A 23,236-nucleotide genomic window follows, 5' to 3' on the forward strand; every position below is an offset into this window, starting at 1 on the left:
TGGACTTCTTGTGATCAGTACCCTTCAGGTCCCTTTCATTCCTTTTAAAAAGTGCAGCCATCCTTGCCTCTCAACTTCTTCCACAGACTTTGTTAACTCCAAAGATGCAGACTGTTAGACAGCACTCACTTCCTCATAAGTGCCCAGAGAGCTTTTCATGACCGTCCAATCTTTAACAGAAGACCACAGCCATTTCTTTAGGCTAAATGAGACCGGTCGGTCTCTGTTTTTCTCGCTACCTCGGTCCTTTTCAATTTCCCCCCACTCTCTTCTTTCTTATACAAATGCACACTTTTGTTATGTCTGAATGTGACGGTGCTTTCTGTGCTTGTCAAAGCTTTTCTGTTCCCTTTCCTGCGCTGAGTTCTGCAGAGGTTGTGGGGTGATTATTATCAGTGATGATAGGATGTTTATTTACTGTACAGGTCTCAGTGAAATCTCACACGATCACATTGTGAATTATAGTAATAAAGGTTCTAGCCCGCATGAAAAATGAGCTGCCTGACTCGGGCTCTATGTGCAGAGCAAACAGTATTTCAGTACCACAGACAGCACTCTTCTGCACTCCACTAGGCTAATGTTTGGCAGTGGCTGCTCGGCCTGTGTGTGCAGCCTAGTGCAGTGAATGAAACCTTTCCTTTATTGTTAAAAAATACAGCAAGCTGGTACTAATATGGATTTCCCACTTTGCAAACATCATTAATACAGTTTTAGCAGTGAATCTGTGTTGTGGTTGAATAGTGATGGGCATATATAATGTACTGAAAGAATAATGATAAAATTGTCAGTCATTTGACACTGATTTTTTATTTAGTTTGGTCAGTCTTCATCAAAATCTCACTAGTTCCATGCTATTGCTGTACTAAAGCGAAAGGGATAGTTCACCCCAAAATAAAAATCCCCATAATAAAACCCCATGTCATTCCAAACCTTTATGACTTTCTTCTGCAGAACACAAACGAAGTATTCTGAAGAACAGTCCGAATAGCATGGGCCCCATTGACTACTATTGTGTGAACCAATGCTTAGATTTCTCAAAAATTAATCCTTTGGCTTCCACAGAAGAAAGAGTCTTTTACACGACTTTAAACATTTAGATAAATTGTGACAGTATGTATTATTTTGGTGTAACCCGCTTGATTACTGGTGGAAACAGTTTTTATTAATGCCGTCACAGGTTGTTGGAGTCGTCAAAGGGATTGGCGATGACCGAGTTGTGGATGAGGATGAAGAGCGGCAGGTGAGCCAGGAAGTCAAGAAGGTCGAGGGAGCGAAGGTTGCGAAGCTCCCGTCTTACCGACACCTCATCCTCCGACCTAATGCCGCCGGCTTTGAGCTCTACAATCAGCTGCTCTCCGTCTATGCAACCCTGGGGCGCAACATCACCCCCTGTCTGCGTCTCCAGCAAGAACAGGAACAACTGCTGTGAAAAAAGCATGCATACTCAGGTTGGTGAAAAGCAGCATGCAATACAACATGCAGCAAGTTCATACTTTGTAAAGCTTAAAGGGACAGTTCACCGTCGACCAACATAGTCAGAAAAATTGCTTTTTTAAAATTGCTTTTTAATATAAAAAAGATATATTGAAGAATGTAGGAAAGCAAACAGTTCTGGGGCACTTTTAACTACAGTTATCATTTTTCCTACTATGGTAATCAATGGTGGCCAAGAACTGTTTGGTAACAAGGATTCTTCCAAATATCTTTCTGTGTTCATCAAAACAAAGACATTTATGCAGATTTGCAACAACTCGAGGGTGAGTAAATGATGACAGAATTTTTTATTTTTGGGTGAACTGTCCCTTTAAGTACGTTGGACATGAACCTTCAGTGATTTGTCCATAGATTGCAAAACCAGTATAATAGCTTTGTGTTGCACTATAGCATACTGGACTCTACTAGCAGTACATTACCATTACAAAAGTATGCAAAGTACACAACAGGACAGGACCGGATAGTCAGTGCAATGGATTACTAATTGGGATAACCTGTATATGTATGTGTGCGCGGCTGGATGCGTGCGCTCCCTTCACACGTGTGCTCTAGGAAGCTCGAGTTACAGCAGTCTTTTCCTACTCTTCTGTAAGCGCACCTGTTTGCACAGTTAAATGCATCCAAAGTAATGACTAAAAGTGAGTGTGTGTGTGTGTGTCCCATAATCCTCTGGCAAAGTGCCTCCTCTCCCTCAATAACAATTCATGCCCAGCTCCCTCTGTAATTAGCCTCCCTTCTCCGCCTTACCTCAAGACCAGGCAGGGCTCAGTTTCCGTAGCCTCTGCCTTCAACTTTTAAGTCTTCGCCCTTTTCATCGGCCGGCCCTCTCTGTTCAATGGGTCCGGTTGGGTCTGGCTACTGAATGGCCACCTTATACCTCTGCTTTATCCGAGATGAGCAGCATGTCTTTGCCTGATTACAGAGCACGCTGCACTAGATGTACACTGCCGGCTACTTTAATGAGATTACAGGCTTTAATCCATGAATACGAAGGAGGGGGAGAGCTGAAGGGAAAACGAGTGAGAGATTTCTCTTTTTTACAGCACTCCCCATCTCAATGAACATGGGAGGCGCTTGACGGAAACGGCTAGTTTTACTAAGCTCGCGTTTGAGTTTGAGGCCTTTAAGGTGTTTTGTGGTCTCTATTTCACTGTAATTAGCAACCAATAACAGCGAGAGGGGGGAGAAAGAGAGAGAGAGGGTCAGAATAGCAAAATGATCAGGAACAGTTTGCCAGTGTGTGTGACAGATGTTCATTTTTAAGGTTTTCTTGGGATGCTTAAGGGCAAATGATATAAAAACCCTTGCCTAAGTGGTGGATGCACTAAATTGTATTAAGTCAATGGCATTTTTACAGTGAAAACACAGCTCTTTTTTATGTAAATAAGGCTAATAATAGATTGCTATTGGACAGGCACTATTGCGCCATTGCTGACCACAGAATTCATGCGGTAAACAGAAATTCATTTAAAAGAGATTTGTGTGATCACAGCAGCAGTAATTCATCAAAGGATGATCAAATGATGGGGAATAGCATTATAACAAGAACATGCAAGCATGCTTTTGGCATTTTAAACAGCTGATTCAGGTACCTGGATTGCAGTGTTAAAGCAATCCTGTACGGTTTCAGCAAAACAGACAGAGCAACGAAAATAGTTGCCAGTAACATTTATGCCTAGTAAATCTCCCTCAACCACCAAATTTCATAAGTATTGACAGAATACAAACCTTGGCTTTGTAAAGCTTCATCTCCAAAGACCTGAAATCCATCTTGCTGATAAGGGCGCGCATGAAATCACTGTAAACAAAAAGAAAGACATTTCTGCACGCATGTCACTTTTTATGTTTGGCCAATTCCAGCGTTATGTATGTGACATTTTCAGTCAAAGCTGGAAATATAATTTCTTAGAGTCTAATGTATTTTAAACCAGTATATTGAATCATATCTTTATATTTTACTAAACCCCTGATGACGGAGTCCAGACATCAGAAAAATATCAATCTATGCACAAGTTTTATATTTTAAAAGAGAGAAAAATGTATGCGTTATGGATGTGACAAAAAGGGTGTACGGTCTTGGGAGACATAATACTTTCTGTATGTGAATTACAATGTGGAAACCAGATGCAATACTATCCTACAACTAGAGAAGGGATGGTTCTTTAAAGAACAGAAAATAGTTACTATTTACATTTTTGTTTGTCCATTTATGAGCAATATGAACAGTTATGGAAAACTAGTGCTTTAAAAACTTTACGTGAGACTTGACATGGATATTTTAACCACCTAATATTTACATCTCATCAGATGTTTGGTAAAAAACATCTTTTTTGACATTTCAATTCAAGTTTATAGGGCATTTTACAGTGTTGCATTGTTTCAAAGCAGCATTATAGGAATTACATGGAATTGGCCATTTTTCTAATTTTTTAATCTTTTTCTCTGTACGGAGTCGCAATAACCATTATGGAACAGGCCGCTCTTAGAGGTTATGCAAGGATAGATAGTAAATGTTGGCATATTTTGTCGGGTACTTTTTTCAGCAGGGCCGAATCTTGTGGTGCGCCGTTGTTTTGGGTGGGGGAGAAGCATTGATGCTAAAGTGTTCTGAACCCATTGTGGTTGCTCATTATGCCCTGTCCCCTAAAACAATGATCTCGAACCTAAGGCCAACCCGCCACTATAACGGATAAAAAATAGAGCAAGTTGAGGGGGTTGTTTATGGGACACGCACTCAAACAAATAAACGATTGCACACGCACACACTGGAATAATTACTCAGAGAAGCTTTTCAGCTAAGACAGAGCTCCACTGTCCAGCATGTGGCACTGTGTTGGTCATCCGCCGTTTTTACGAGCCCTTTAGTTCAGAGGGCATGATGGAAAGAGTGTAGTTACTACCACACCAAAATGCACCAAAGTGTGCACCCTGCCACTGGCCGGTTTGCCTGGGCTTGTGGTGTGGTGGGGGGTTGATGGGAATAAGAGAAGACAGGCCAGCTAATGATCATTAATTGCACTAGGTTTGCAGAAAAAGAGCCCAAAGTCTAGCATGGATAATAGCCAAGGCAGTGGATAGCGCCAGGGACAGAGAGGAGGATAATAGCAGTTCTAACCCATTTCTATTGTTGAGGTCTCCCCCAAAACCCCATCCACGCAAGCCCAAGCAGACCCCACGCTTACGTAATTGTCAGAGTTTGGCGGTCGTGGCTGGGGGGGCGTATGTAAGATATGGTTGGAGTTTGTAGGAAGGGGGTCGACTGACCCACTTAAAGTTTGGTTTAAAGAGTGGCTGGAGTTGTTTTGACAAGCATGTTTTGGCGGTAAGTGTGTTTATGTTTTAAAGCAGGTCAGAGGGTGTGAAGGCAATGTGAATGGAGGTCAGAGACAGAAGGGATGTTAACTGAGGTTGTTTCGGGTTTCCCTCCTTTTTTATTTTGTATATGTGCAGTGGGTCACGGAGTTGAATCAGACCAATTACGGCACCGATTTTACTGCCCTCGCCCCAGAATCAAAACCTGTGAATATTTGCTCACCCTCATGTCATTCCAAACCTGTATGATGTTCTTCCTTCTGCAGAACACAGAATAATTTTAAAGAACATTGGAAACTAAACATTGGTCCCCGTTGACTTCTAGCATATGGAGACAAAACCACAGAGGCATTTTGAGGCACCTATCACGCACTGTATGGAAATGTGGTGGTTAGCCACACGATTAGCTTTGGATAAAAGTGCCGAAGCAAGGACAGGTGGTGATATGCAGACCATCAAGAGGTAATAGAAGAGATTTCGCAGAGGCAGGCATTGAAAGAATATAATCAGTCGGTTTGTATTTTATCAGCCCAAGAGCATTGTGTCCACCACAGATCTCACTGTAATAAGTGATCTGACCGTGGTGTATATCAGCTAATGAATGGGGTCAAATCCATATCAGGGTTCAGAAGAGGTTGATAGAAAAGGTTAAAGCACATAAATGTCTCTATTGTGTCCGTCCCAAAGAAACACCCTTGTTCCTTTTCATTTGTTTCATTTGTCCACTAGCTCAGGGAAAATGCATCGCTCACACACTCAAAGAGCAATGCCGTAAATCAGCGGAGAGGCGTGACCCCAAATCCCCTCACACACATAACCCAGAATGGGCCCCTGGGTTGAGTTGAAGCTGTTAAGATACTAAAAAAGTGAACGGGAATGAAAGAGCCTGTGTGTGGGAATCTCTGGCATATGGGCTGTAACGTAGCATCACAGCCAAATGCCCCCAAACCCTCATCGCAGTAATGGACTTCGAGGCGACACACGACCGCCCAAGCTGTTTTGGGTCACCCTCGAATCACATGTGTGCAGGCAGAGCTGTGTGTGTGGATAGGAAGATGACTCTGGTGTGCCATGACGTGCCGTTATTTACATATGCAAGAGATAATTTATAGTCAGCATGTCATAGCAAAACATCGCGAAATAAACCTCTACAGGTCGCGAGTGGTTTTTTGTCATATCCTTTTAAAGATTGATTGTACATAGAATAATAATCAAATATATGGAGGTTTTCAGATATTTCTTGTATACTAATTTTAGTAAATTATATGCATAATTGTTTGTTCTTCACATGCTCCCCGGCATATAAACGCTCATGGACTGTGTGTGTAATTTATTTAAGGTCAGTGACTGCTCTTACAACGCTATTGTGTGAAATGCGTATGGGTGTGGGTCAAGCACTTGATCTGTCAACTCACTCCAACGTGGCTATTTTCTGGGCCAAACTGGCCACTACCGCAAACAGCCGCAGGTCTGTAAGGCCTTCTGTTACTCTGAAATCAACCAGTTCCAGTATCTGAGAAGAGAGAGAGAGAGAATATGTAGGTAATGTCAGGATATTTGGATGGATCCAGAGAGGCCTCTTTTGTATAAGATACATTACTGGTCAAAAGTTTAGGTCACTTGAAGTGAATCCGTTAAAGTTTCCAAAATATAATTATGTGAACATATTTCTTAACAAAACTAAAACGAGTTTTTTTATGTTTTTGAAACTGCCACTTGGACTGAATAACAAGGAAGAGCATAAAAAAGCATCTTAGTTTAAGGCCTCAGGAAGCTGATTGACGAAATGGCAAAAGTATATTTCTGCCAAATCTATGTAAATAATTTATTTATTCCTATATTCAAAGTTTATTTTATGTGAGTTTGCTATTATTCTCATAATTTACCACTATATATTTTTTATTATTATTTTAATTATCACATCATTGTCCTAATGTTTGTCTGCATTTTTGGCAACATTGAAAAGGAATTCATCAAATCATATTCAAATAAGATAATGAATATATTTGAATATGCAATGTACACTTTAAAAAAGCCAATTCAAGCAGTGGGGAAAGATTCTGTGCAGTCCTTTCTGGACAAAGTACGCCTCATTGCATTAGTTTACAGCATCTTACAACACCAGACCTAATTTTTTGGGTGTGTTTTTGGTCATCTGATGTGCACAACAATTGTTCTAGCAAATTGTGTACCAAAGCGATGGAAACGGTTGCTGTCAACAATCAACGCTTTCAACAGAGGCACTGCATTATTGTAGAACCCCTCACCAGACTTCAACATACGAGAACGACACAGGCGGAGAATATGCTTTTTGAAAATAAGATTTACCCTATAGACATAGATTTCCTCCTCGTCTGTCAAAAGTGCTGGGGGAATGATCTCCTTCAGAGCTACCAGCACTTGCAAGCAGCTCAGATAACCATCTCCATCACTATCCGCCTGCAGGTAGAGCATTAAACAGATAGCATCATCAGTGATTATTTTCCAAAATAGCAAAAAAATGTATTCATTGTTATCGCTGAATTGTGGAAATGAACATGGAATGTGCTTATTTTACTTACGGCCTCAAAAGCTTTTTTGTACAATGACAGCTTGTCTTGGCTAAGGATGCAGTACTTTGCAAGGAAATCAACTGTAAGGAAACAAACAAATAACGATTTATGTAAAGAAGTAAGATTCAGTACTAAATGTGAAATCATCAATGGTGTACTTGTTCTTCCATCTAAAAGTTGAGAATGCCATCACAGCTCACTAAAACTCTCTGTCAATTGAACTTTTTGTTCCTTTCAAAGAAAGGAAAAGACATAAAGATAAAACACAACGAAATAAAATATATGTGTAAGTCCAGAATAACAACTGCTTAGACAAGCTAGGCCTGTGGATTTGCCGTGTTCCTTGAATAACAATGAGATCGACCTCAAATACCGAGACATTAGGTACACGGAGTGTCAGAAAACCAACCATGTGGTCTCCAAAAGCTCACCTTCAAGAAGAGAGCTTAAAGACAGATGGGACTGAAATAAACAGTAGAAACAAGATGAGTTGCGAAAAGAGGATAAGAACAGTAGAGTAAAAAAGTTAAAGAGAAGGCCATGCATAAGCTGCCGTCACCCCAACACATGAAACGAAAGGGAAAGATGGACAGAATCCACTGAATAATAGATCTATTCATCGGCGAGACAGAAGAATAGGGAGGAAAGAGTTGATATCAGTGTGGATTTAAAGCACTGGACCCAATGAGCTGCGCCCTGTTCACAGGGGGCCGTTTCAATCTGCCATTTATCAGCTTACCCCTAATCAAACCCGGGCCTTGCGTGGCCTCTCCCATTCACATGCAAAACGTTACATTCGCATGTAGTCAACTTGACTTGTTAAAGCCTGATTGATCAAAACCTCGCGGTCCAGGGACGCACATCTGTTTGCAAATAAATGCGATCTCCGAGCTTCTGGTGTCGCCCCTGTCCCTCGACAGCGCTCGGATTTAGGTTCGAATCTGAAACAGCGATGTGTTCGGATCATTGAGCTGATCTGGATTGAGAGAATGGAGATGATTGTCTCTTTATCTGCACTCGTCATCTGGCTTTGATGATCCCAAAACACTGAATCTGCCATCTTGGGTCTGCTGCCACTGTCTGGATCTAATCCAGATTGGCTCCCGCACATGTGCCTCGGTCTGTTTTCTCCCTGTCAGATAGAACTCACATAATTCGAGAAGTGTGTTTTCTACATCCATTGAGGTCATAAGGTTGTTCTTGGGGTTATTGAGTTCATCCAAACCGTAAAAAATATTACAAAACTGTAGCCAGAGGCATGAGATAGTGTGGTGACTGCTTACAACATTTACTGTAAGAGCTGTCATACATTAAGGTTTGAATCTAGCCTGCAATCATGTCCGAATCATCTTTTTCCTAGTGTTCCTTACAATATTCCTCTTTTTGCACCAAAACATTATTTTTTTATTATGTTTATCTTTTTTTGTTCCTCGGATGTTTTAAGTCAGATTAATGTGTTAATTTAAAAAAGCGAATCATGTCATGCTGAACCTGTATGACTTTCATTCTTCTGCAGAACGTCAAACAACATTGGACCCCAAAAGCACAGAGCCATTTCTCAAAATATCTTCTTTTGTGTTTCAGTAAAGAAAGACAGTCTACGGATCTTGAACGAGGGTAAATAAATGATGACAGAATTTTTTATTCTTTTATTTTCCTGTAAGAAATAAAAATACAAGACTTGATTTTAGAAAATATAACATTTAGATAGAAAGCTCACTGACAAAATATCTTAAATTATAGTTGTTTTTCCTGCGCCATTGGTTTTAAACAACATTTACTTAATTTGATTACATTTGTGCAAATAACAATAACTATTTTGGCAATAAAGATAAAAACATTTAATTCAAGTCAACGATTCTCTGAAAATACTATACAATATATATACTGTATATACAATATATTATATATATGTATATATCAAATTTAGCTTCTTATGTATTTAAAAAAAACGTATTTATTTTTTTCAAATGCACTGGTAAAAGCACATAAATGACATTGTATTGCATAAAAGCTATGTTGAATGCTTACAACATAACTTTACATCTTATTCTTTTTGAAATGCTTCTGAAGTATTTATGATGGCGTATCGGCTATCTTCTGCCCACTGAGGTAACCCAGTGTTTATCTATTTATGCCTGCACCACTTTCTGCCCGTCTGCAGCTCTACCAAATCCTTTATTTTACCTCCTCCCGAGGCCTTTGAACTTCACTATAGTCTCCTGTTAAACTCCACTATGGATGTCTTTTACACCCCACCAGAGTGCTGCGTCTCAACTCAGGCCTGCCTGATGCAGGCAAGCGCACGGCTTGAACACAGGGGGATTTGTGGCTGATGGTGTGTGTGTGTGTGTGTGAGTGTGCGCGTGTTGGGGGGCTCTCCGCCGTGGAATCAAGGGAACAAAAGGTGCAGTGGAGTGAGAGATTGAAGGAGGAAGCACAAGCAAACGTGCGGGAAGGGGAACAGAGGGGGCACAAAGCTCCTGGGCTAACGCCTCCCGCCTGATAGCCTTATCTGATTCTGCTCCAGCGGCTGATGGCTTTTTTTCCACCCTGAGCCTTTGCAGCGCACAGGTTGGGTCCTTTGGTGTGAAGCCTAGCAGAAAATGTTAATCAAGAGAAGAAGTCTTAAAAAGAGGTGGAGAATGAGACAGAGAGATTGCAGGAATAGAACTTCTCTGGTAATCTGTAATGGGACTGACGGTAATTCAGTAGCAAATGAAAGCAGAATAATAAAAGAAGTGTGACAGGGGCGATGAGAGCCGGACGACGTGCACCCCGTCACCCATATTTGCGAGTTTGTGCTTTGTTGCTCTCTTTTTTTGATGGAGTCACTTCTTTAAGAGGCCTGATGGCCTTTAGTCTGTATCATTCTATCCGAAAGGCCCAAGATGCCATAGAAAACCACAGTCACATCCCATTTAACACACAGTCTTCAGGGAAGAACCCCACAGCTGTTTCACTGCAATGCAATGATTGCTGTTCTTTCACGTCTTAAGCCAATGAATAATGGATGTTCATTTTGTCCGTGTGATGTATTGTTGCCGCCTTTTAAAATGTTAGGGTATAAGTTTGCACATTTTTGGGGGGTCATTTGTTTGTGAAATTTGTGATATTTTATTGTAGATTGACTTTCTATTCATACTTTTATTTAGGATGCCGACCATGCTGACACGCACACACAAACACACGTTCCTGCTCAAAAACACATTATCATCCTTACACAGAGACTTATTGTGCGTATTGGGGCCGTTTTGTGCCCGTGTTTGTTTGTGCTCCATATTTAATCCCATAGCTTTGTTTATGTTCATCGTCATTTAGAAAGACTCCCTTAAAACGTTTATTAACAAGGTCAGATTGAGTATGCGGCCTATGACCTCTTTCTCAGATTGGGGTCGGTACAGTATACAGTATAAAGTGTGACAGATCTTAGTATTGTTAAAAACAAACAAAAACGTTATATATTGGACTCTAAAAGTGATGGTAAATGCATAACTTAAAATGTTGTCATCATTTACTCACACTCATCGTGCCAAATACTGCTGGTTGACGGAATTCAGCACAATGGCAGTACATAATGGCTCTTTTTAACACTCAGATAAAGCATACAAGAGTGTCAGAAAGAAAGTATGCTCCTTTGCCAAATACAAGATTGTAAAGAAAAACATTTAATCAATTTATATGTATTAATTGTTGTAATTGCTCCGGTCGGAGAGGTTTTTTATCATAAAAATATACATTGAAACTATAAATGGCTAATAACTGGAGAGATAATGACAATCAATTATAATATATTATAAATATAAAGCAATATACACTACCATAGAACTCGTGATCTTAGAAACCTTATTGCTTAGAAGGCATATGTCTTTGTTAATGATTGTTAAAAAATAATAACCAAATTGTTTTCTTACAACTTATTTTTGGATTATTTCAATGGTATACATTCTGTAAGTAATATAAATGTTATACATTTTCAAAATGTATTAATTCATTTTTAATTGTGCGTTGGACTGAATAATGAAAAAAAAGTAGCTAAAAAGAGTTTTTAATACTGTAATACTGTTTCTTCATAATTTTGATGCGCTGAAATATAGTTTTATCTCGTTACTGTTCATGTTTTACAGTTTACATAACTGTAAAACCCTAATAAACTAAATATCCATGATACATAAATTATAATGTTCAAAAACACCAGGGCAATATAAACAGATTCTTATGTGCAGATAAGCTCCTAAAGCAAGTTAGTTAACATGGTGTTCTCTGTCTTAAATGTTACACATATATCAGCATCATCATAAATATCATTTTTTTCCCACAAAGTAATGTAATCCAATTGGTTTACATTTTTAAGAATACCTTAATCGTCCATATACATTTTTGTGGAGCACCGTAGCTGCCCTCCTTAGGCCAATAGCATTTGTCCCATACCACACACTTTCTAGGCCCTTTGTGTGCCACGTGCTGAATTCTTTGGTGCAAACTTAACTGACAAATAACTTACACAGGCCGTCCAACTCTCTGCTGTGCTCCTTGATTATTCAGAAATTGGCACTGTACTTTGGTCCCTTTGAACAAGTGCAGGGGGCAAATTTTGGCAGACCTCTTGAGCGAGCTTTGTTGTTAGCCGCCGGACACGTGGCTCCTCCCCTTCACTTCCCCTGAAAAGGAGGGTGGAATAAAACAAACAAAGACACACGCAGGCCCCACACTCCTCCTGCTGGCTGTGTGCCATGTACTCTCACAAATGCACACACAAACATGCACACCACAATCCCTTACAAACCACTATACCCTGATCTCCAGCGATAACTTCACAAAGGCTAAATCATCTGTTATAACTTATCTTCAGCGATAACCCCACAATAGCCAAATCATCTGCCATTATAGCCGCAGTTCTCCTTGACATTGTCCCTTTATTAGGGGCATTGTGGAAAAGCCCTCTCTGTTTGAACGCGGTATAATAGAGTCTTTGACAGATTCACTTTTCTCCCTCTTGCTGTGAGCTTTGAAAACAGCGGGCATATTCCACGCTTCGTGCTTATCAATACCCGGACTGTTTGTTTGCCTAGTCGCTCTGAGCTAATGGTAAATAGACACAGCTATTCCATCCCTTAAGACTGTGCAAATAGCCAGTACATAAAAGGACTGTACTCTTAGACACACATGTACATGCGTACGCACACGCCTGCATACGCACACACATTCTGGTCGTTCAGGACGCTGAGCTTTTTGAAAACACCATTCATCAGCGGGAAAACAACAGTGTAGACAAGGGAGCTACATAGTGAGCCTCCTACACAGGCTGAACACTAACCGCTAGCAAACTCCAAGTGGAGTGTGTGCCAGGGTGGGGCCGTCTCAGGTCCACCAGGTGTTCCTCTTCAACACTGACATTTATAAGAGATCCCCAATCTCTCCAAGTGACCAGAGGAAGCAGATAAGGACTGTGCTTACTATAGCATTCTACCATACTACTACTCTGAAGTGTTCAAATGACTTGGACAAATGCAATTTTCAAAACAGACCCTGAATAGCAGAATTCTGAATAGCATATAATAGTAATCTTTTAATTTCTTCCTTATAAAGAAGTTTATGAGTATGCTATTCCAGTGTGGTCACTGTGTGGAAAACCCTGTCCCATGAGGCAATGCACTTTTGGAGGCTCTATTGACAGAAATGCAATAGAATTGACATAACTATGTGTTCGGAGTTGAATAAAGACCTTACATGATGAAGCGTTATGTTGTCATTACATTATAATGAGCTATTTTTATCGACATACACTGCGGGTCCCCTTACATGTTGTTTGTTGTATTATCTAATTTGTGAAAGAAGCGAACACGTGACTACATCTTAGTCCTCTTTCAGCCTCTGTATTGCTTCAAAAGGGAGGCTTGGAGTAAGCGGTTGGTGGCAATTTGCGACCTCACCTCTAGATGACGCAAAAAATTACACAATGGTCCTTTAATAGTGTAAAGAATGAAACTTGTCAAAAAGGAACTTTTGATTGCTTTAAAAAATGATATATATATATATATATATATATATATATATATATATATACACACATATATATATATATATATATTGATGAAATGTAAAAACATAAAATAATTGTAAATTTGACTTAATCAAGTTTGATGGTACTTAAAAATTGAAGACAGCAAAAAAGTATACTTTGAATTTTCCTTGCAGGTCAGCCAAATGCATGTAAAATGTAATGCAGTATGCAATGCAATATTCAATTCTGAACACAGCAACAGACAAAACAAATTCAATAAAGCTTGTGGGCTATTGTATATACAGTACATATCCAGCCAATAAGTGGATACCTACAGGGAGGGGCCACAGAGAGGGAAAGCAGGAGGGATAGAGACAAGAGTAGAAGAAGATAAGAACTGAATAGAAAAGATATTGGAAAGCCAGACCTATTTTAGGACACTTGTTTTTGTGCATTGATTTTCTAGTCTGAAATGAGAGAGTGGGTTAAAATTATGTCCAATTAGAGCTTTTCAGGTCCTAATGAGGCGCTACACTCACAAGTGTCTGAGAGGCCTCACGCATATTCATACACACAATTCACTGCCCATGCTGGAGTGAAGGTGGTCTGCAGTTCAGATCCTATGGAAATAATCGGAAAGCAAATGGCCTTGAAGCAGGGACAAATGTAGGTCAGGTTGAGAAGAATCTGTACTTTTCATATTTTCATATTTTATTAAGGAATAGGAAATGCTTTTTTTGTTATTAAAGGCGAATGTTGGGGGTACAAACAAACTCTACGTTTTTATGCACAATACTGTTTTGAAAGCAATATATAAAATATATATATATGTGTATATATATTGACGAAAGTTATATCATAAACAGAATACTCATACATATTGATTATATAAGGGAAACCTCCTTCCATACTTTCTCTCGCTCTCTCTCTTTTAAAATCCTCTCACTTTTATGTAGGCACACACACTTGTGCGATGTGAACGACAGCTGCTCGCTTCCTCCTCTTGTGTTTGATTAGAAGCTGAAGGGACCTGTCCAATCAGGCCTATTCACACAAGGCCCCTGCATTCACACAAAAAAAAACGCCTCAGCCCCACGACCTCCAACGACCCCGCTGGGGCTCCACCCCTTCACCTTGACCTTCAGTACACACCCACTCTGCTCAGCACTCCAACCGCTCTTCCAATCATCAAAAAGGGCCGCAGCCTGCAAATTAAGACCATCGAGGCAGACCAGCAGAACAGCAAGCGCAGCTAATTAAAAAATCAAGTGCGACGCTCCCGGCTCGAAACTAAACAAGAGACGGTGGCCTGACTGGAGTGTGTACACAGTGTCAGATTACAGCGATGGGTTGAGCGTACGGATGGCGTAAGCAGTTTTGTTGTCCTCAAAATGAAAATGACGGCCTGTTGAAAGGGCTCTATCAATCAACACATTTTAAATTGCACAGCGATGGTTTTGTTGGCATTGAAATTGAACACGTTCCAGTTGCAAAAGGTCCTAGTTGAGATGAGGGTGTGCTGGTTGACCCAAAAGGCATCTTGGTTACCTTAAACAGCCCTGTCAACTAGTTTTGAGTGTAACTGGTGAAGAGGATTGCTATACCGACCACTGGTAGACCAGCGCTAAACCAACCTGGACCCACATTTTTGTCGATGGTTTTTCCTAGACAGATTTCACAAAAAGCAGCTGCAACGGGAGAAAACACATCCAAACAGTAAAAACACTTTTGAGTTTGGCGACACATGCCCGGCAAATACTACTAACACAAACAAACACAGAAACATGCTGCAAACTTTTGCAAGACAAACAAAAAACGCACTGCAAGCGGCACAGAAGACAACGGAAGTGTTTCCGGGGGACCCCAAAAACTGATGCACTTGACTGGTACACGCTTTTTTATCACTGTTCAAATTCGTTTGTGGAGTTGTCAGTCACGTTGAAGGTAATCTTTTTGCTTTATTGCTTAATATAACATTCGTAACGTTCGTCCTTTGGATATTATTATTTTGAACAAAGAAACTATGAGACGTAGTAGCTGCTCGACATACTTTAACAAGTGTCACTTTAAAAAAGTTTAAAGTTCTGAAACACTTCCGTTTTCTTCTGTGCCACTTGCAGTGCGTTTCGGTCAGAGCGCTCCATGAATCAACTGTGTTCCGATTGATATGATCCCTACCCAGTGTTCACTGCTCTCTACTCCTGCACACAGGATATCGGCTGAAGTTTGCTTTTGAAGTTAACTTCAAAACACAAATTTGCGTTAAACGACTGCCTGCAACGTCTTAACACACAGAGAAAACTTACTACGGATGTTTTAAAGTGGTGGTGCAACGGTGTGTCATGAATTCTGATTTCTTTACAATGTTAAACATGCTTAACATGGTCAACTTTTCAAAAAACTAGTTGAAGGTGTTACGTAGTATTTCTGCACTCCCCCAGCGTTCGTACAGGTGTAGGAAAGTTTTTTTGAACATGAAAAATTGTTACATAACAACTTTTCTTAGTCCCTAATCGGATAATTCCCCGGCCAATGTCTCACACTCTGATTTTGCCAGTTTGCCAAGATAACAATTTCTACTATCAGAAGTCATAGATTTTAATATCTGCTGAAATAATGAATCAACATTTTGGAAGACCAATTAATTAGAGCTTCTTTATCCATTCATTTTAAGTTAAGTGTACTGTATGCCATTAATTGTCTCATATGCATTTATTTGCAAGTTTCTTAAAAACTTTTTATTTATCAAAGTACTTTGTTTGAACTTTTTGGTGAACTGAAACCAGAACTGACGACTCAAGGAAGTCTCAAACGAAAAAGCACCATCTGAGTGATCTTTTCAGAAGTGGTTTTATCTGAGTGAATTTACTTACAATCCTCAAACTTGGAGCATGGGCTCTGATGAGTGGGATGTGCTGGTTCCTTCCCATCCTGCAGTTTGGAGTAAATCTCCAGAGCTTTATTCTTCCGCTGTGTCTTCTTGCTGTCTTTCTTTTTCTTCCTCTTCTCTCTCAGTCTGTTAGAGGTGTTCATGTGATCCACATTAGCGTGGTCTCTATTGTCTGGGCGTATCTGCACCTGTGGAGTTCCCTTTGATCCTTCTTTATGGAGGAGACAACAAGCCATAGAAAAAAGCATATTAGATGAATTAGAACCAATAAATATACAGTTCCTACTTTTGAAAATCACTCATTCATTAATATAAGTTTATCCTAGATCATGCCATCAGGGGGAAAACGGGGAGAAAACAGGTCTTGGTAAAGAAGACCACACTACGGCTCACTATATATTGGGCCTTGAAGAGGTCCAATGAATTTGATCAATGGCCTAAATATAAAATCACAAATTGCCTTAAATGAAAAGAAATTTGATAAAAAATCTGAAACTAAAAAACACTTAAGATATGTAATGCATTGAGATATGTAATGAGATACGTCTAAGCCTTTGGTCTTTTTTGGAAACTATGCTTAGGTTTTTTTTGTGAATCGGATACCAATGGGCCCTCCGTGCCAAAATTCTCCTATGCTCCCCTTAATTCTTCCTTTCAAAATGCACTTATTCAGTTTCCTTCCTACTTTGCACTTCATAATCACATTTTCGGTCCTTCCTCAAAGACACCTTTCAAAAAGCAAAATGCTCTCTTGAGAGACCTGGAGGTCTGTTAATTTGCCAGCGGTCCCATGTTAGCAGCTTTCATTAGACACATTGAGAAGTCTTCACAAAGCACTTCCTGCGTTTTGAGACACAAAGAGCAAGATCGATTAGCACCGAACCTGTGGGGGTTTCTCGATTGTGTGTCGTTCACCATTTAAATTTAAAACACTGGACTGTGATGTGGCTTTGTGTTACAGTGTGAGAGAGAAGAGGCCTTTTATTCAGATTAACAAAACAGCACGTGAATTCCAGGGGTCAGTTTGTTAATAATTGGCATTGTTGCAACATAAAAATACATGTTATTAATGCTTGACATTTTTTTTACCATATTTAAAAAATACACTGTAAAATATTCCAGCAGCTGGGGCACCAGTAAAGTACCGTAAAATAAGCCTGTCACTTAACATTTTATGTCTTTAATGTTATTTTACACCCGTCTTGTAAATTTGCAGTCTATTTGTGATGTATTACATTTATCTTACCTTATTTTAAAAACATGTGAAAAAGACTGTCAAACACTGAAATTACCTAAAACAGTCTTTACAGCATATGTGCGAAAATTGTCAAATATACAGTGAAATTCTCTGAAATATACTGTTTTACTTAAATATTATGCTAGTATTATAACTGTGATATTTCTCAAATAAATATGACATCATATTTGTATTAAAACAAATGCCGGTTTGAACTCAAACCCAAATACAAAACCTGCTATATTAACATAAACATAATTTATCCTTGCCCTTTTGACAAAGTTGCCTAAAACAAGCCATTATAAAACACTGCATAGAAAGATTCTTCTCGCAATGGGTGTGTTCCCCTCAATAGACAATATGGTGTGATTATTTATAAAGATTATTTACATAGCAGCAGATATTGCAGATAAGAGCAGATGCCTCTAATCTGATCCATTCTGATCATATAACTGTGTTCTGGCTCTACGCACCTTCTGGATGCATATAAACCGATTATTCACCTTGACAGATGCCAATGCATCACGTTTAGAATGTAACGGTTAACAACAGCCATATTTTATGGTTTTGCACGATGGTAAATGAGACGTGAAAATGGACAGTTAAGCATTTGTTCGGCCACAAGACATCTGTGATCTGTTTTATGCTACGTGAGGACACTAACAAAAAGGCACCTTTGCATGAATCCCATAAGGGCGAACAGATTTATGTAGTTTATGATTCATAGTTTATGATCCATACACCACTTTGGTCTCGCAATCCAGATATCTGAGCAAGCGGACTGTTGCAAACCTGCTCTGATGTTGGAAAGTTACCTGTTCATGCAAATCTTTTATTTATCAGCCAATCACTTAAGCAGTTTGTTGAAAAAAAAGAAGATTGCTGGCAAGCCTTCACTTATGAGATTAGATTGACTCTCTGTGCAAACAAAATTTTGTCATTGCTTGAAATATACATTTCTATGAACATTGTTGACTTTACATGTCAAATTTAATCATCAGCCTACTTAAAGTAACCACAAAAAAATCATAAATAAGATGATAGTTCACCCAAAAATCTGAATTCTGACATCAGTTACTCACCCTCATGTCATGTTAAACCCCTATGACTTTCTTTCTTCCGAAAAACACGAAAGAAGATATTTTAAAGAATGTTGGTTTCCGAACAGTGGTGGTTACTTCTTTTGTACAGACACAAAACCAATGGATGAAGTCAATGGATTTGGTCACTAACATATATACTTTTGTGTTCTGCCTAAGAAAGAAAATAACAGGTTTGAAATGACAAAATGGAGAGTAAATGATGACAGAATTTTCGTTTATCTAGTTTATTTAATTTTCAATGAGTTTGGGTTTACATTGGACTCCTGCTTCTTAGTTGTTTGGGAGGTCATTCTTGAGAGTTTTGTCCTAGAGAACTTGGATCACATCCATTCAACATTCATCGATTCACTGAATTAAATATTTTAAAAACACATAAGATTCAGTCATTACATTTTTTAATTACTGTCTCCAGACCCTGACTGTTGCGTGAAATCAAGTTTCACAGGGCAATTTGCGAACCCAACTAATTCCATTCAGCGTGGCCTGTAAAACCTCCTTTTCTTACACTCCATAATCCTCCAATGCAGAACAGCGATTACCGAACGGTCAAAGCTGGAAACGAGGCACTGACCTGCTTAGAAACCATCTTAAACCCACACACGCCAGGTTACCATACCAACTGGCCAGCCTGAAAGACACAGATAGCTGGATTTGGCTGAGAGTGTCAGAGTCAAATCCTTCATCAAGCCACCGACCCCCTCCCACCCCTGACAAGGCCACAGAAAACAAATGCACCCTCGGTTAACACTCTGCCCGCCCTCCCATGTGGAAATCCGAGCATGCAGCTCACCAGAAAGAAGCAAGAAGGTCGGCCGTGTATCTCTTTCTTTGTATGTTTGAGAAAGGGATGAGCATCAACGACACAATCGGCCGGCAAGAAGCTTTCAGCCTTGCCACCCAAAGCCCAGAATAGTGGGTGGGGTGAAGGAAAAAGGGAAAATCCCCCCATGATTATTATTCAATGTTCTGATTGTCCTTTCTAAACTTTGGTTTCCCAACACGTCATTCCATTCTAGGGGCTCTGACAAGTGCCAATCAAAGAGTCGGTATCCGGGTCTCAGCACTGTCCAAACGATTGAGGATTTGGTAAACAATGGCTTCCGAGGCGTTGTGTGACAGCGCTGAAGTGACAATGACGGCGGAGTGACCGTGTCAGTGTGTGGTCCTGTTTCAGGGGGAAGCGATCCGGCTCTGAACACGGCTAATCTCTGCTTCTCCATCTCCTCCATTCACGCCCTTAATCTGTTCGGCAGTGCCTGGTGTCTTCCAGGACAATCCGCTCGGGTCAGTCCGGCTAAGTCTCTTCTGTTTTGTCCTGGATGATGGCACATTCATGTTACTGTGACATCTTCAGGTTCAGCTGAATGCTAAAGACTGTAGTAAACACTGGCGGGGGTCGCCAGAGTGACCAGAAGAAAAGCAACAGTAGCCAAACCATCACAAAAAGAGATTAGGACACCAATGAATTCATTACGAGTCGGGAGGACAATGGAGTGGTCAAGGAAGACAGAAACACCTTCATTAGCGGGTGTGAATTGCGATTTTAAAGTCACATATGAATAACTGATTGCATCTTGCTCACACAATCTTCTTTTTTTTAAGTAGATAAAAATATTATCATTTTTGAATACATAATCCACACACAACAGTCCCAAAAAGCATTTCGATGCTATTTGTATTGAAGAATAGATTCATTCGTGCAATAAATCACACACATTTTAATTTTGCTCCAATAAATTTGGAATTTGTCTTCATCTTGATTCCAATATATCCATCAATTCATAATTAAAATTTAACAAAACTTATTTTTGTGAAACATTTTGCTTGAAAAGTGAGTTTATGTCATTTAAAACTTTCTTTCTTCTGCAAAACACTAGTTACCAAACAACATTGGCCCCCATTGACTTGCATTATATGGAAAAAAAAAACACTGAGACATTTCTCAAAATATATAATGTTTGTGTTCCGCATAATATACAGGTTTTGAACGACATGGTGATGAATAAATGCGAACAACATTTACATTTTTGTATGAACAATCCCTTTAAGTTTAGCTTCAATGTATCAATCCATTCTAAATAAATACGCAGAGGTAAATACTTTGTTAATACTGAAGACTTTTTTTTACCATTTTAGTGGATTTAACAGTGAGCAACACCAAAAAAAAATACTAACCTCACTATTCTTAGCTTTGTATACTGTGCTAGGCTTTAATGGACTAGTTTTAATGCACTTATGTATTTTGTTGCCTATGTTGTTATAATTGCTTCCAATGTTTCCTCATCTGTAAATCGCTTTGGATAAAAGCTAAATGTAAGTGTAAACATCCTTCTTTCTCTCAATTTTAATTCAAACGGCTCACTCTTACATTTCTGTTTGAGATTGAGTTGTCCTTTCAAATCTTGCATATTTTTGATTCTCAGAATAGCCTCAATCAGTGATAATCCGCACACTCTTCTCAGCGGGAGGCGTTAATCTCATGTCCAGTGTTTTGGTCACATTGAGACCCCTTCAATACCCACTGGCCCTGGCGTGACCTCAAACCGACCCCACATCGACCCTCTCTCCAGGAGTGACCATGTCTTTGGACTTTGTGGAGGGTCATTGAACCCAGACCCTCCCACCGTCTCCTAGGTTACACTGGTAACATCTCTTTTGAGTTGAATTACTTTTATTTGTCTGCCTTGGTGAAATAACTTAACCTAAGGTCTTTTGATCATTTTTGTTTCGGTTCGTCTTCAGTGGCTAAATGAAAGTCTTTTGGTGTAAGGACAAAACCTGGCTTGTAAAATGCTGCTTCTGAAAGATTTTTTAGTCAATAGCCCTGTGTTAGTATCTCAAAAGCCACTCACCTGCCAGTAAAGCACTGGGAGAGAGAGGGGACCAATAGGTCAGGTCATTTTCATCTGGCTGCTCCCAACCTTAGGGTGAAAAGGGCAAAACAATTTAATAAGATCTTCAGCAACCACAAAAGCTTTGTTGGTAGCAATCACCACAAAAAAGACTTGGCCACCCACCCATTTTTATGTTCTATCTACAAAAAATAAAATAAATAATACACACTATTAATCATAAAAACACATTTTCGCTAAGAACCATTGTCACATTCTCAAGTCAAACAGAAAATCAATTATTTCTAAACTGCTCATTTGGGTGAATGGTGATCATAGCTGTCAAATACGATGTTCAAGTCTGGATTTTCAGTGAATAACAACACATTCCCAGTCTGTTCCTCACATACAGCTATCATATGGCTTAAAGAGACATCAGAAAAATTCTGCATGAGTCGTATGGACAATTTTTCATCCCGTTTAGAGGCTGACAGCCTCTGGTCCCATCCATTCCTATAAGAAAGACAGCAGTATAGAGATCCTAATAATCTAAACTGCCCATTTAAGGACCTCAAAAAAGAAAAAAAAAGAATCATCCATTTTAACATATTTTTTTGTCTTTAACGTCCTCCGAGCGGGTTGTTTTGGGGGCAGCTTTGTGCCCTGCAGACATGCCAATCTAAACTGCTAACGGAGGAAGGTGTCTGATGGAGTGACATGGAACATTACTTCCTCAACACAATGACTGATGCCGGTCATTATCTGTGTTCTGTACAGCTATCACAGATGCAATACAGTTCAGCTTCATTGGAGTGCCACAGCTAGTACTGAAATCGTTTTTTTCCCCTTACATTTAAAATGTATGTGTTATACCCTTTAAATCTCTTTGTGGGCCTTTATTTCATTTATGTACATAAGATGGCCACACAGGGGACAGGTCTGGCATTAAGCAGCTGGCAGGTTAAACAGGATTATATGGCTTAACTGTACCGGAGGCACAAGGATACCAAACACTGGCCTGGCAGTGATGAGACTTCAGTGGAGTGGCACCTTTACTCTGAAATGTGTAGTGTTTCAATGATGAACAGCTTGCATCTTGGAAATTTAATTATTTTTATCTATGTGTGGTTACCGATTTAGACAGCTGTTACATATGATTACATCACAAACAAAGTTTTTCACCTGTGGTGTGTTTGGTTATGTACCTTGTACGGGTCTCTCTTTGTTTCTGGAGCTGCTCTCAGAGATCCTTGAGTTAAAAGAACATGAAGATGATGTCCCTGATCCGCATCCCTGACTGATGGGCTAATATCACCATAAATGAAACACAGCCAAATTAAAGGGGTAGTTCAACCAATAATGTTTTCTTTGTCACCTGCCTAATCTCATGTGATTGCGAGTCTGCATGACTTTCTGTTTTCTTGAAAACTCAAAGGAACATTGGGGCCCCACTGAATGGCCACAAAACCTTTGAGACATTTTGTATCTTTTTTTAATATAATCTCATGTCATTCCATATCTGCATGACAAAACCACTAAGACCTATTTTTTAAATACCTTTTGTTTCCCACATGAGAAAAAAAATCATATATAGGTTTTGAATAAATGAAGACAACATTTTCATTTTGGGGTGAACTATCCCTTTAAAACACACATATCACAGGTTTATGTGTGTTTCAACACATAATTACATTTCTGTCCTTTGAATGTGAATATGTGTGTCGGACTCCATGAACATGCTTCCATTGTGCTAACAGTCTCCCTTCCTACGGAAGATCTATTGTACTCGGTCATAATTGACTGCAGCATATAA

General features: G+C 39.6%; 1 protein-coding gene across 2 annotated transcripts; it reads right to left on the reverse strand.

The window, feature by feature from the left end:
- Positions 1–783: 783 nt before the first annotated feature.
- On the reverse strand, positions 784–12,027 carry LOC306893063 (uncharacterized protein). Of its 2 annotated transcripts, none has more exons than XM_079454552.1 (6): positions 11,863–12,027; positions 7,368–7,438; positions 7,135–7,245; positions 6,222–6,319; positions 3,223–3,292; positions 784–1,423 (listed from the first exon to the last, which is right to left on the reverse strand). In XM_079454552.1, exons 5-6 carry the CDS (start codon positions 3,283–3,285, stop codon positions 1,172–1,174), a joined length of 315 nt encoding a protein of 104 aa, XP_079310678.1. In that variant the 5' UTR covers positions 3,286–3,292; positions 6,222–6,319; positions 7,135–7,245; positions 7,368–7,438; positions 11,863–12,027; the 3' UTR covers positions 784–1,171. The 2 variants fall into 2 exon arrangements, with proteins under 2 accessions (XP_079310678.1, XP_079310679.1); XM_079454553.1 differs by having other exon boundaries at positions 788–1,423; positions 11,718–11,897.
- Positions 12,028–23,236: the final 11,209 nt, after the last annotated feature.

This window comes from Barbatula barbatula (genome assembly GCF_947034865.1).
Source record: "Barbatula barbatula genome assembly, chromosome: 4".
Classification (NCBI taxonomy): domain Eukaryota; kingdom Metazoa; phylum Chordata; class Actinopteri; order Cypriniformes; family Nemacheilidae; genus Barbatula; species Barbatula barbatula.